A 13,420-nucleotide genomic window follows, 5' to 3' on the forward strand; every position below is an offset into this window, starting at 1 on the left:
ATCCCACACACCCTGCCAGCCCGAGGCTCTCGGTTTCTCTCCTGGCTCGTCACTCCACCCTGGATCCTAGCCGTCCTGTGGGCCCTGGCCCCACTGGTGATGGAAAAGGTCCACATGCTCAGGGACAGCTGTGCAGGGCAAGGCCAGCTGGTGTGAGGGGCAAGAATCTGCCACCCACAGGACACACAAAGATCAAGCACTCTGATCTGACGGCCGGCTGCAACATGGCAGGACACACATCCCGGCCACCAGATCCCAACTCTACCCAGGAATATAGCATTTGTCCCAGCAGTGTACCATGGATGGGGGCATGGCCCTGCCCCAAAGGCACGCTCACGCCTTCCCTCCCGGGCTTCTCCCAGACAGCACAGACCCCGATCACAAAGACCCTCTGCCCATGTGTGTGCCCCAACCACACACGCACCAAGACAGGCACCAAAGATCCATGGGTCACCCCCAAGGATACACCATTTACCCCAAGCCATACTTGAGGACCCTTGTTCAGGACCTCATTTCTGCACAGATAACATACAACTGGGGATGCCAATCTCAGCCGGCCTGACCCATGGGGTTGGGTTCTGCCGACATAGGGCCGTCAGCCACTCTAAGGCTCACGTGAGGCTGTGAGGTCCCCACAGAGGAGCCAGCCTGGTCACATGTCCTTGCTGCTTCAGAAGCCGGGGAGGAGCCAGAACCACTTCTGACAGCCACTCCCCCACCCTCTGTGAGGCCCCAGCCCAGGTGTGAGTCAGTACCTGTGACTTGCCTGCTGTCTCCTGGGGTCCCACTGCCCTGGCTGCCTCTAGTTGATGAAAGAATGAACTCATTGGCCTCCCCGGCCGGGGCCTCTGGTAGCAGCTGCCAGGCCCAGGGCCCCTGCTCTAGTCTCCTTGTGCCCCTTCTGATTTTCTACCTGATGCCTATGGGCCTTCAATCTGTGCTTAGGAGGGGTGAGGCAGCCAGAGCTGAGGGTGGGGCTGGGGAAGGGCTGGGCACTGCTCTCCTATAGGGTGAGCCCTGCAGGCAAGAGTGGTGCAGGAATCTCTCTGCCTAAATCCACGGCCTCTACTCTTCCATATTGTCCTCGTCCTGGAGCACAAGGGTGTCTTCCCAGACCTCCCTGCTAAAGGCCCCCAGGCCCACAGCTGAGAGACGAGTAAGGGCTGTGTCTGAGTAGCAGACACCCTCCTAAGCTCCCCTCTCCACATTCTGCCTGCCTGAGGCTCCGGAACCATCCTTCCCCTTGTCTCCTCACTGCACCCCACCTGTCCTCAGCAGACCTCTGTAAGTCATGAAGGGTGCTCCCCTCAGTGGCTCACGAGGGACGTGTGGGATGCAGGTGGGAGGTGGGGTAATCTCAGCTTCACAAAGGCAGGAGGGGCCCAGGCCAAGGGGCTGGATTCGAGGGGTTCCAGGGCTGGCAGAGAAACAGAGTCCCATGGGGGCCACAGGCTCAAGGAGAAGCCATTCACCCTCTGATGTCCCAGACAGTGTGGGAGAGGCCCCAAGAGATGGCAGAATCCTCTTTAAGCCTCAGCTTCACCGAAAGCAACAACTGGCTGAGAGACAGGCAGCCTGGCCCTCACTTCAAGAGGAGTGACCACAGGCTAGAGGCCAGAGGCCAGAGGCTGATGCCTGCCAGTAGAAGGCCAGGACCCCTCCTTTGCCTGCCCGGGACCTTCAGCACAGACTGGGCACCAGGGCAGCCATGGAGGCCTGCACGGTGGACAGGAAAGCTGGGGCAAGTGGGCGGCGGGGCCGAGCGCAAGGGCTCACCTGGCACCTGCCGAGGGGAGAGCTCCGTGGGGTCCTGCAGGCTGATGAAGAGGAGGAGGCCTGCGGCTCCAAACAGCAGGATGGATGAGAACATGCAGGCCAGCCGCATCGTTCCAGCTCGTGGGGTCATCCGGGGCTTGCTCCGGGCTCACCTCTCGGGTGTGGGAGGTGCGTTCTTCCCTCATCATCCACACCAAGCGTCCATCAGGCCACAGTCTACAGGGCAGATGGGGAGAAAGATGGTCCATCACTGAGGCACAGGGCATCCTACGTGGGCTGAGGCCCCAGTCACTGCCTATGACCAAGCATAATCCCTGGATCCCTCCATCCCTTAGAATGTACTCAGGTATGTCCCTTGCATCCTTCCAGCCCAAAGAGGTTGAGGGAAGTCCAGTCACTACCTGTTGCTGGGACACCAGCTTCCCAGCAGGGTCTCCTGTATCTGCACCCCCAGAAAAATCATGGAGAGAGACACTCCCTGGCCTCTGGCTGGGGAAGCCCAGGCTAGAGCCCTGAGACCCAGAGCCTGTAATGGGCCCTGCACTGTCCAGGCTCTCTGAGCTTCCAACAGAGCAGGTGTGCTCCCTAGAAAGGGTCTACGCCCCGAGAAGAGGCAGCAATCTGGGCCTTTGTCCCTTATAACCGTCCTGGTGGACAGAGGAGCTCTTGGATCTCTCTGCCCTGGCTCCTCCCTGCAGGATGCTGGGGACAAGTGTCTCCACAGAGCCAGATACTTTGAGAAGGAGCCTCCCAGGCCCAGAGGCTACCAGGGACAGAGACTCCCCCTCCTGGCTGCTCCCCTCACCAGCCAGAGCTGTGCCGCCCTGACCCACGGATGGGCTGGTAGGATGGAGACCCCACTGGATAGTCCGTCGCATCAGTGGGAACTGAAGCTTTGGCCCGATCACGGTTACTCCCACTATGAGGCCCTCTGGCCTGGAGCTGAGGCAGCCTGACTTGCATTTGACAGATCCCAGGCTCAGAGGCCGGTGACAACATCCCTGTGACACCTGTTGCTCTGGCCACTGCAGACCCAGAGCACGCCCAGGTGACTTGCCCCTCCCCCTGGTTCCTCCTGAAGGGCACAGAAATACCAACCAGTGACTCCAAATGGGCCAAGCTTGTGGGTCAAGAGGGGGGGGCACCCCAAGGCCATTTGCTCATAGGAAGGATGTAAGTTCCTGCAGCAGGAGGAGGCATGGGTGGAGCAGGATAGGGGCCGGAGAGGGATCTGCACAGGAGGCCATGCTACATGGCATTCCAGAACTTCCCCTGTTGGTGGTGGAAGGTTGCTCTGTGCCCCTTCCTAAGTTCGGGCTTAGAGATACCACCCTCTTTCTACCAAAACAGGCTTGTAGGAAGCTTCCCCAGCCCTGGCACAGGGCAGTGCTCAGGGAGGTAGAGGCCAGGGGGACAGCTTCCAGCAGCCTCTGAGATCATAGTTGGGTGGCGGGGACCCCAGGCCAGATGTGCTGCTTGGCACAGGGTCATTTCCCTGCCGGGGGTCTTCTCAGGCACAGTAATTTGGTCAGGGCGCCCATTCCTGACCAGGCACCCAGGCGTTGGGGGAGGAAGCCCCAGCTATGGTCCCTCTGTGTCCTCATGATCCTGGGGGGGCAGGAGGCAGGAAATGGTAAGAGGAGCCTTTCCCTCCAAGGCCCAGACAAAGATTCCCAAGGACTAGACTGTCCTCAGCAAAGCTCTGGTGCTGAAGAGTGTTAAATTGCAGGTTTGGGTTTCTCCCCTCTGCAGTCACTGTAATTATGTTTTCACTCAGTTAACTTTAATTAACCTGCCCCAGGCCTCTATGCATGGGGAACGCGCCTGAACGCCGGGCTCTCTGGGCTGTGCTGAGCAGGTGGTTCCCACGACCTCCCAGCTTTGATGTTTGGGAGGCAGCGCTGAGCAGGGCTCAGTTTTGTCTCTGGAGCTGGCTCCAGGTTTGAAGTTGGCCCTGACTTCCCTTCCAATGCCCCCCCGCCTCCGCCCCACCCCAAGAAAGACTGCTGCTTCCTGCCATTGCCAGGGACATCCACGGGGCTTACACAGGGTAAAAACAGGCAGCCACCTGTCCCCAAAGGTTCAGACCCTGGAGTCCCTCGTGGGGGCCTGTGGTTTCTCCCTCTACGGCTGCCCGGGATGGGTCCTGGGGACCTGGCTCATTGTCCTGCAGAGACACAGGTGCAGCCATGCAGGCCCAGGCCCCACTGAAGGGCAAGGACACTCTCAACACTGCCCATAGGATGCCCTGTGTCCCGAGATCTCACAAGCCCTTCCCTTCGTAATGATAGGCACTGTGTGCCGGGACCACCCTGGCCAGCCCCAAGGTGTGGGAGAGGATGGGGGGAGACGAGCTGCTCTCTCTGGCCCTCACTCTGGGCCCTCCTGCCCCAGAGAAGTTGGCTTAACCCCTGGGGGGGGGCCCATGCAGTCACAGAAAGGAGTCAGAAGAGTGGGAACAATGTCACACACACTGGTTCATCAAGGACAAGACCCTCAGATAGGGAGCAAGGGGAGCAGCTCAAGACCTTTCTGGAGCAGAGGCACACGCACTAACACACACACACACACACACACATATGCCACGGCACACACACTCCATCAACAGGCCCCAGCAAGGCCCCGGCTGTAAAGAAACTGCTGCAAAACCCTGATTATCCTGGCCGTGGTGGTGACACACTGCCTGCAGCCACACCAGCCTCCTGAGTCAGACAGACGTGGTCAGGAGACCAATCTGACCTAGGGCGAGGGAAAGAGAGGAAGGAGGGGAAAAAGAACGGCAAGTTTACGGCTAGGGCACAGGGCTACCTGGCAAAACTGTTAATAAAATGCCACCCAATCTCAACCCAAAGGCTCTATTTGATGGAAAAAAAAAGGGGGGGGGACTCAGAGGCACATGCGATCATCATTGCATTATTTATGGTCAATAGCACTGCACAAGTGACTACCAAAGAACTGGCCAGCCCCCTCTTCTCCCTAATTGTCACACTGTCACCATACAAGCCAGTACTGACTACCCCTGTCCCGCAGCAATGACCTGTCCTCATTTGTTCCTGAACCTACCCAAACCAAACCCACCACGTGGAACCAGGATGAGGACCACATCTCTGCCCCCAAATCTGGGGAGAGGGGAAGAAAACCAGCCCCAGGATCTGCACCTTCACCATGGCCAGAGCATCAGGGACTCAAGTGTCTGATTTCAGAGACCCTCCCTTTTTGTTGACCCTTCTACACCCGCCCCCCTCCACGAGAACACAGCACCCTCTCTGTGAAGGGAGGGAAGCTGGTATTAGAGCCATGCATGGCTTTCCCTGGCCAGCCCTAAGCATCAGACCTCAGCCTTCCCCTTTGAGACCTTCCTCTCGGTGTTTGTTCTCACTGGAGACCACCTACCCAGCTAACTCCTTGCTCTGTGCAAATGGGAATCTAAAGGTTAGCATGCCTTCCCTCCTGGGTCGCTGGTTTGCAGTCTGGCTGGGTCTTCAATGCCCCAGGAGGGGGCCAACATCACAGAGTCTGTAGGAACCTCCTTCCTTTACAGGTGGAGGGGAGCTAGGAGATCACCAGACACTTCAGAGAGTGTGCACATCTGATCCCCTACTGTTCCTGTGAGGGTCCTTGTCTTCAAAGTCACACGTTATTTTCAAGGCAATGGGAAGACGCTGGTCCAAAAGCTGCTCATCTCCCTCTCCTGAGAGTCCAGCTGCTGCCTGGGAAGTGGACCCTACAATCCGTCACAGGCTGGGGCCAGGCTGCCCAGGGCCCCGTAAACACATTCACAGGCCTCTGCTCCCAACTGGGACACACTGCATCGCACTCGGCTCCAGTGACAAGTGGAAGACCCTCCCCTTCCTCCCTGCCTCTCTGCCAAGACCAACAGACAATAAGACAATTCAAATAACTGGGGGTGGAGTAGGGAGGAGTGAGGCAAGAAAAATAAACAGCCCACTCAGTTTCCAGAAGGTCCTGTGCTCACAATCCCTCGTTTTCCCAGTGGCTTTCTCTCCCTGAGGCCTGAATGGCATTGCCAATTTTTTACTGTAAGAAAAAAAAAATCCAATTAATCTTGTAAACACCTCCTGGGACACAGGTCAAGGCCAAGGATTCCTCCCATTTCCTTATTTATCTGATTTAAAAATTTGTCTCTTGGGAAAATTCACTTTAGGGCACAAGCAAGGACTTGGGAATTCAGCCAAAACACACGCACCTCCAGTGGCGACAGGCCGGCAGGCGGATGGACGGATGGCTCCAAGGACACGCTTGGCTGCGGCTGCTCCAAGGCCTGGATGCTTCCCCCAGTCACCCAGAGGACCCCCTCTGGCTGTGAGGACCCGCTCCCGTGCCCCACTGGAGACGGCCGGAGGCATCCGGCCATGTGCCCATGGGAGCACCCACTTGGTGTGTGGACCCCGGGCCCCAGAAAGTTCTCTGTCCAGTCAGTCTCCTCCTTGCACGGGCAGGAGCGAACAATGACGTCCCTCCCGGCTGAGGGCTCCAGGAGGAGCTGCTCATCGGGAGAGAGGCTGCTATGGCAACTTGAGGAGAATGGAGCCAGGCACTGCCGTCACCTTGAATCCGGCACCAAGCATTCCACCGGAGCGGCAGAGGGGGCTGTGCCTCCGCTCTGCCCCTGCCGAGGCTCCTGCGCTGGGGCTGACCTCCCGCCTTTCCTCCGCAGCCTCCTGGCCTCAGTAACTCATTTGCTCCTCACCGAAACGGAGCACACAGCCCAGTCCCCTGAGAACACCACCTCCATCTGTTTTGTCAGACGAGTTCTTCCGTGTGTGCGGCTCCTGCTTGCTTCTGAGATGGGGTTCTTCTTGATTTCAGCTCATTAAAATCCTGCAGCTAATTAAAACTGTTCTAACAGCAGCGGCGGCAGCGGCGGCAGCAAACTCTGGGATGAGTCCCTCCAGTTTTTATGCGTAGGCATAAAGTTGCAATGCTCTGTGAGGGTGACGAATGGCTGCAAGTGCTCTCAGACTCTGGGGCGGGGCTGCAGACTCCAGCCCTGCTGGACACGGGAGAGCGCTGACCTAGGTCCTGAAATGCCCTAGGCCCAGCCTCAGCACACCCCAGCGCACAGGGCTGTACCCCACTCCTGGGGGAGGTAATTCACCCGCCAGAATCCTCCCCACTACAAGGCAGGGATTCTCTCCAATCCCCCATGATTTCTTCTGGGGGTAGGGGGAGAGGAAAGGGAGGCCTAAGGCGGAGGCCAAGGCATAAGTCGGGCTCAAACAAGCCCCGAAGCCTTGTCCCCACAGACCCACTAGGAATGCTACGGCATGGCTTCCCACCATTGCTTACACAAAGAGCCTGAAGGGAAGCCTGCAAACACGCAGCTGCAGCGAGGGGGTCCTGAGAACCCAGCCAAGGTGCCATAAGCTACAATGCCCTTGATTACTTTCAGGGGTAGGACCACACCATGGATGCAGTCTCTTGCCCAGGACTTCAGGGAATTTTATGAAGCAGGGTAGGGGATAGTAATTCAGTAGGTAGAGAAACTGAGTCCTACCCTGGCAGAATCTGGGATGGGGATTCAGCACCCCCAATCCTGTGAGCATGTGTACCTCAATTACAGCCCTTCTCCTACCACGTGGGGAGTGTTCACACACCTATCTCAGACCCTCAGAGCCCTGAGAGCAGCATCGAGGTCTCTCATCTTTGTATTCCCTGCACAGTGCCTGGCACAGGGAATGGGACCAACATAACCTGTGCCTCGTGTGACATGAGCATGGATTAACAGATGGAGGTGTCTGGGCCATCTGAAGAGAGGCACTCCACGAACCTGGAATTTCTAAAATGTCATGCATGTTTTAGGGAGCTGTGGGTTTGTTTTGATCAGGTCTGGGTTAGAATTACGTCCAAAGAGTAGCCCAATCCTGTGAGAAAAGAGGAGGCAAGGAAGTGAACTCTGTTAGAGAGCCTGATGGAGCCTGGAAGCTCCCACATACCCAGCGCACACTCAACACCAGGATGCCACTTTTGTATCCTCAGTTTGGTAGGGCAGATTTCAAATCACAGGGCTTGAAGACTAATACACTCGTGGAGGTAAATGTGGACTCTATCACTATACATGCCCATGTATTAATGCACATTATATATGTACAAACAAATACACAAGTCATTTAGATGCCATAAAATGGATTACACTAGGAAACTCCCTACACAAAATTAAAGTTTGAATGTGTTGATCAAAAGTCAATGAAGAGAGTGGGGGAAGATAGTGGAGAAGGAGGATCCTGAGTTCACCTCCACCTGTGGACACACCAAGGCAACACCTACATGTGTGACAGCTCACTCTGAAAACCTGAAGACTGGCCAAACAGATCTTCCCGAGCTAAAGACATAAAGAGAAGGCCAAAGAGATGAAGTTGGGAACCCAGCCCTCTGTGTGGCAACCCATGAACAGGAGGGACAACACAGGCACAGAGTGAGAGGACCTAGCCCCACACCAGGCACCCCTGGCCCTGAGGACCTGCACAGGGAAGACGAGCCCTGACGATGTCTGGCTTTGAAAATCAGCAGGGCCTGCCTTCAGAAGAGCTGGAGAGTTATAGGGAAACCAAGTCTCTAGTCTTAAAGGGCCAATGCACTATATCATTGGGCCCAAGATCCAGCACAGAAGTAGCAGTTTAAAAAGTGCCTGGGGTATTCATGAAGGGGACTTATTGACTAATTTTAGGATGTATATTGTAGGGTTCAGGATATGTAGGAGTTTTCTCCAGGAATGGAAGTGCTGGCAGGTACTCTTTCTCTTGTCCTCCTTCTGCTTTGGCAGCCTCTGGTGGGAGCCAGTTCTGACATTCTCCCTCTACCTTGCTAGCATCTTGCCCTGCCCCCAAATTTCCCTGCAGACTAGCCCCACTCAACCCAACCCACCAGCAGGTGCCCCTCCAAAGCGGCTCTCACACTGGGCAGCCCCAGCCAGGATCTGTGCCCTTCCAGAGTGACTATCACCTGCCACACCCAGCAGGCAGCTCTGGTCAGAACTGGCACACCTCCAGAGCAAATCCTGACCCAGGGAGTGGGGAATGAGCCCTACCAACCAGTGTGCACAGTAGCTCAGTTGGCTCTTTCAGCCCACTGCATGTGAGGCAAGCCCAGCCCACCAGTGTGCCTGCAGACAGTCAGACTGAAAACTGGCTCCACCCACCATTGCACCCTCAGCAGTCAGCCCAGTCACAACAGGAGGGTGCTTGCAGCCCACTTAGGGGAGCACCACATATATCCATATGTAACAAACAGAGAGTCAGACAAATGAGGAGACAGAGGTATATGATCCAAACACAAGAACAAGACAAAACCCTAGAAAACAAGCTAAACAGAACAGAGATAAGGAATCTATCTGATAAAGAATTCAAATTAATGGCCATAGGTACTCCCCAGACTTAAGAGAGGAGTGGAAGAACTCAGTAAGAACTTTAACAAAGAGATAGAAAATATAAAAAAGAACCCGTCGGAGCTGAAGAATACAACAAGTGAAATGAAAAATTAACTAGAAGATTCAACAGCAGAACAGAGGATGCAGAAGAGCAGATCAGTGACCTAGAATTCAGGGTAGTAAAAAAACAACTAAACTGAACAGTACAAAGAAAAAAGGATTTTTAAAAAATTAAAATAGGGTAAGGTACTTTTGTGACAACATCAAGCATAATAACATTCACATGACAGGGGTCCCAGATGGAGAAGAGAAAGAAAAAGAGGCACAAAACTTATTCAAAGAAATAATAACTGAAAACTTCCTTAAGCTGGGGAAGGAAACACACATCCAGGTCCAGGAATCACAGAAATCCCCAAACAAGATGAACCCAAGGAAGTCCACATCAAGATACATAATAATTAAAATGGCAAAAATTAAAGATAAAGAGAGAATCTTAAAAGCAGCAAAAGAAAACAAGATACCCACAAAAGAAGCCCCATAAGGCTATCAGCTGAATTTTCAGCAGAAACTTTGTAGGCCAGAAGTGAATGGCATGATACATTCCAAGTGTTGGAAGGAGGAGACCTATACCAAGGATATTCTACCCAGCAATGTTATCATTCAGAATGGAAAGAGAGATCATGTGTTTCCCAGCAAACAAAAGTTTGCTCACCTGGCCTATAAGAAATGCTAAAGAGAATTCTTCAGAAAGAAGAAAGAAAAGACCATAACTAGAAGCAAGAAAATTATGAAAGAAAAAAATTCACTGGTAAAAACAAACATTTAGCAAAGGATCAATCACTTATAAAGCTAATATAAAGGTTAAAACACAAAAGTAGTAAAATCAATTATATATCTACAAAAATTAGTGAAGGGATACATAAAAGATGCAAAATATGACATCATATACATAAAATGTGGAGGGGAGAGTAAAAAAAATAGTGCTTTTATAATGTGTTTAAACTTAAATGACCATCAATTTAATATAAACTGCTATATACATAGGATGTTATAGATGAACCTCATAGTAACCACAAATCAAAAACCTATAATAGAGAAAGGGATTCAAGTATAACACTAAAAGTCATCAAACACAAGGGAAGACAGCAAGAGAACAAGAAAGGAACGGAGAACTACAAAAACAATCACAAAAATAATTAACAAATGACAACAAGCACCTACTATTAATAATTACTTTAAATGTAACTGGATTAAATGCTGCAATCAAAAGTCACAGGGTGATTGAATGTATAGAAAAGCAAACTCATCTATATGTTGCCTACAAGAGACTCATTTCAGACCTAAGACACATAGGGGATGAAAACTGAGGGGATTGAAACAGATATTCCATGAAAATGGAAGGAAGGAAGGAAGGAAGGAAGGAAGGAAGGAAGGACGAAAAGAAAAGAAAAGAAAAGAAAAGAAAAGAAAGAAAGGAGGACGGGAGGAAGGAAGGAGAAGGAAGGAAGGAAGGAAGGAAGGAGAGGAAAAAAAGCTAGGTTAGCAATACTTAAACAAAATAGACTTTAAAACGAAGACTGTAGCAAGAGACAAAGAAGGGCATTATATAAAGGTAAGAGAATCAATCCAACAAGAGGATAAAACAATTGAAAATATCTATGTACCTAACACAGGAGCACCTAAATACATAAAGCAAATACTAACAGACATAAAGAGAGAAATTGACAGTAATACAATAATAGTAGGGGACTTTAACATCCCACTTACATCAATGGCTAGATCATCTAGACAGAAAATCAATAAGGAAACAGCAGTTTTGAATGACACATTAGACCAGATGGGCTTAACAGATATATACAGAACATTGCATCTAAAAACAGCAGAATACACATTCCTTTCAAGTGCACATGAAACATTTTTCCAGGATAGATCATATGTTAGGTCACAAAATAATTCTCAATAAATTTAAGATTGAAATCATATCAAGCATCTTTTCCAACCACAATGGTGTAAAACCAGAAATCAATTACAAAAAAAAAAATTGGGAAAAACACAAACATGTGGAGGCTAAACAATGTGCTACCAAACAACCAATGGATCAAAGAGGAGGTCAAAGAAATCAAAGAGAAGACAAAAAAAAAAAATGCATGGAGACAAATGAAAATGAAAACATAATGGTTAAAAATCACTGGGACACAGCAAAACAGTTCTAAGAGGAAAGTTTATAGTGATACAGGCCTACTTCAAGAAGCAAGAGGAATCTCAAATAATCTAACCTTACACCTAAAGGAACTAGAAAAAGAACAAACAAACGAAGCTCAAAGTCAGCAGAAGGAAGGAAATAATAAAGATCAATCAGAGCAGTAATAAATGAAATAGAGACTAGAAAAAAAATTAGAAAAGATCAATGAAACTATTAGCTGTTTCTTTGAAAAGATAAACAAAATTGATAAACCTTTAGCCAGACTCATCAAGAAAAAGAGAGTACCAACATAAATAAAATCGGAAACAAGAGAAGTTACAACTGGTAGCATAGGAATACAGAGGATTATAAGAGACTACTAAAAAAATGACAACAATTGGACAACCTAGAAGAGATGCGTAAATTGCTAGACACATATAATCTTCTACAACTGAATCGGGGAGAAATAGCAAATTTGAACAGACTAATTACTAGTAATGAAATTAAATGAGTAACCAAAAAACTCCCAACAAGCAAAAGTCCAGAACCAGATGGCTTCACAGGTGAATTTGGCAACACCAAATAATTAAGGAAGAGTTAACATCTATCCTTCAGAAACTATTCCCAGAAATAGAAGAGGAAAAAATGCTCCCAAATTAATTGTATTAGGTCAGCATTATCCTGATACCCAGGCCAGATAAAGATACTACAACAAACAAAAATTATAGACCAATATCCCTAATGAACACAGATTCAAAAATCCTCAATGAATTATCAGCAAACTGAATTCAAAAATACATTAAAAGGATAATTCAACATGATCAAGTGGGATTTATTCCATGGAAGCAAGTATAGTTCAACACTCACAAATCAATCAACATGATACAAAACATTAACATAATGAAGCATAAAGTTATATGATCATCTCAATAGATGCAGAAAAAACATTTGACAAAATTCAACATCCATTCATGATAAACTCTCAACAAAATGGGTATAGAGAGAACACACTTCAACATAATAAAAGTCATGTATGACAAACCTACAGCTAACATCATACTCGATGAAAAGCTAAAAGCTTTTCTTCTAAGACCAGGGACAAGACAAGGATGCCTACTCTCACCACTTTTATTCAACATAGTATTGGAAGTTCAAGCCACAGCAATCAGACAAGAAAAAGGAATAAAAAGCATTCAAATTGGTGAGGAAGAAGCATGCCACTTTTGCAGATGACATGCAGATGATACTATATATAGACTCCACCAAAAAACTATTAGATCTAATAAAGTAATTCAGTAAAGTTGTAGGATATGGAATCAATATACAGAAATCTGTGTGTTTCTATACATCAATAACAAACTAACAGAAAGAGAAATCAAGAAAACAATCCCATCTATAATTGCATCAAAAAGAATAGAATACCTAGGAATAGATTTAACTAAGAAGGTGAAAAACCTATATTCTGAAAACTATAAGACATTGATGAAAGAAACTGAAAGTGGCACAAATAAATAGGAAGATATCCCATGCTTATGGATTGGAAGAATTAATATTGTTAAAATGTCCATACTACTCAAAGCAATCTACAGATACAATGTAATCCCTATCAAAATACCAATATTATTTTTTATATATAACCGGAACAAATAATCCTAAAATTTATATGGAACCACAAAAGACCACAAAGAGACAAAGCCATCTTGAGAAAGAACAAAGCTGCAGGTATCACAAGCCCAGATTTCAAACTAAACTACAAAGCTATAGTAATCAAAACAGTATGGGACTGGCACATAAATAGACACATAGATAAACAGAACAAAATAAAGAGCCCAAAAATAAACCCGCAATTATATAATAAATTAATCTTCAACAAAAGAGGCAAAAATAAACAACAGGGAATAGTCTTTTCAATAAATGGTGCTAGGGAAACTGGACAGCTACATGCAGAAGAATGAAACTGGACCACTTTCTTTCACTATACACAACCATAAACTCAAAATGGCTTAAAGACTTAAACATAAGACCTGAAACCCTAAAACTCCTAAAAGAAAACGTAGGCAGTAAATTCTTGGACA

General features: G+C 48.9%; 1 protein-coding gene across 3 annotated transcripts in view; it reads right to left on the reverse strand.

Annotated features, from left to right (window-relative positions):
* Nucleotides 1–13,420, reverse strand: part of CHST8 (carbohydrate sulfotransferase 8) — a 128,564-nt gene that overhangs the window by 62,754 nt on the left and 52,390 nt on the right. For 2 of the 3 annotated variants that reach the window (XM_045442520.1, XM_045442521.1), the window contains exon 2: nucleotides 1,777–1,992. In XM_045442520.1, coding sequence (XP_045298476.1) covers nucleotides 1,777–1,906 — 130 coding nt within the window. In that variant the 5' untranslated portion in view covers nucleotides 1,907–1,992. Of the gene's footprint in view, nucleotides 1–1,776; nucleotides 1,993–5,983; nucleotides 6,704–13,420 lie in introns of those variants that run through there. The other variant, XM_045442519.1, reaches the window with a different exon arrangement.

Source organism: Leopardus geoffroyi, chromosome E2, assembly GCF_018350155.1.
Source record: "Leopardus geoffroyi isolate Oge1 chromosome E2, O.geoffroyi_Oge1_pat1.0, whole genome shotgun sequence".
In the NCBI taxonomy this organism is placed as follows: Eukaryota; Metazoa; Chordata; class Mammalia; order Carnivora; family Felidae; genus Leopardus; species Leopardus geoffroyi.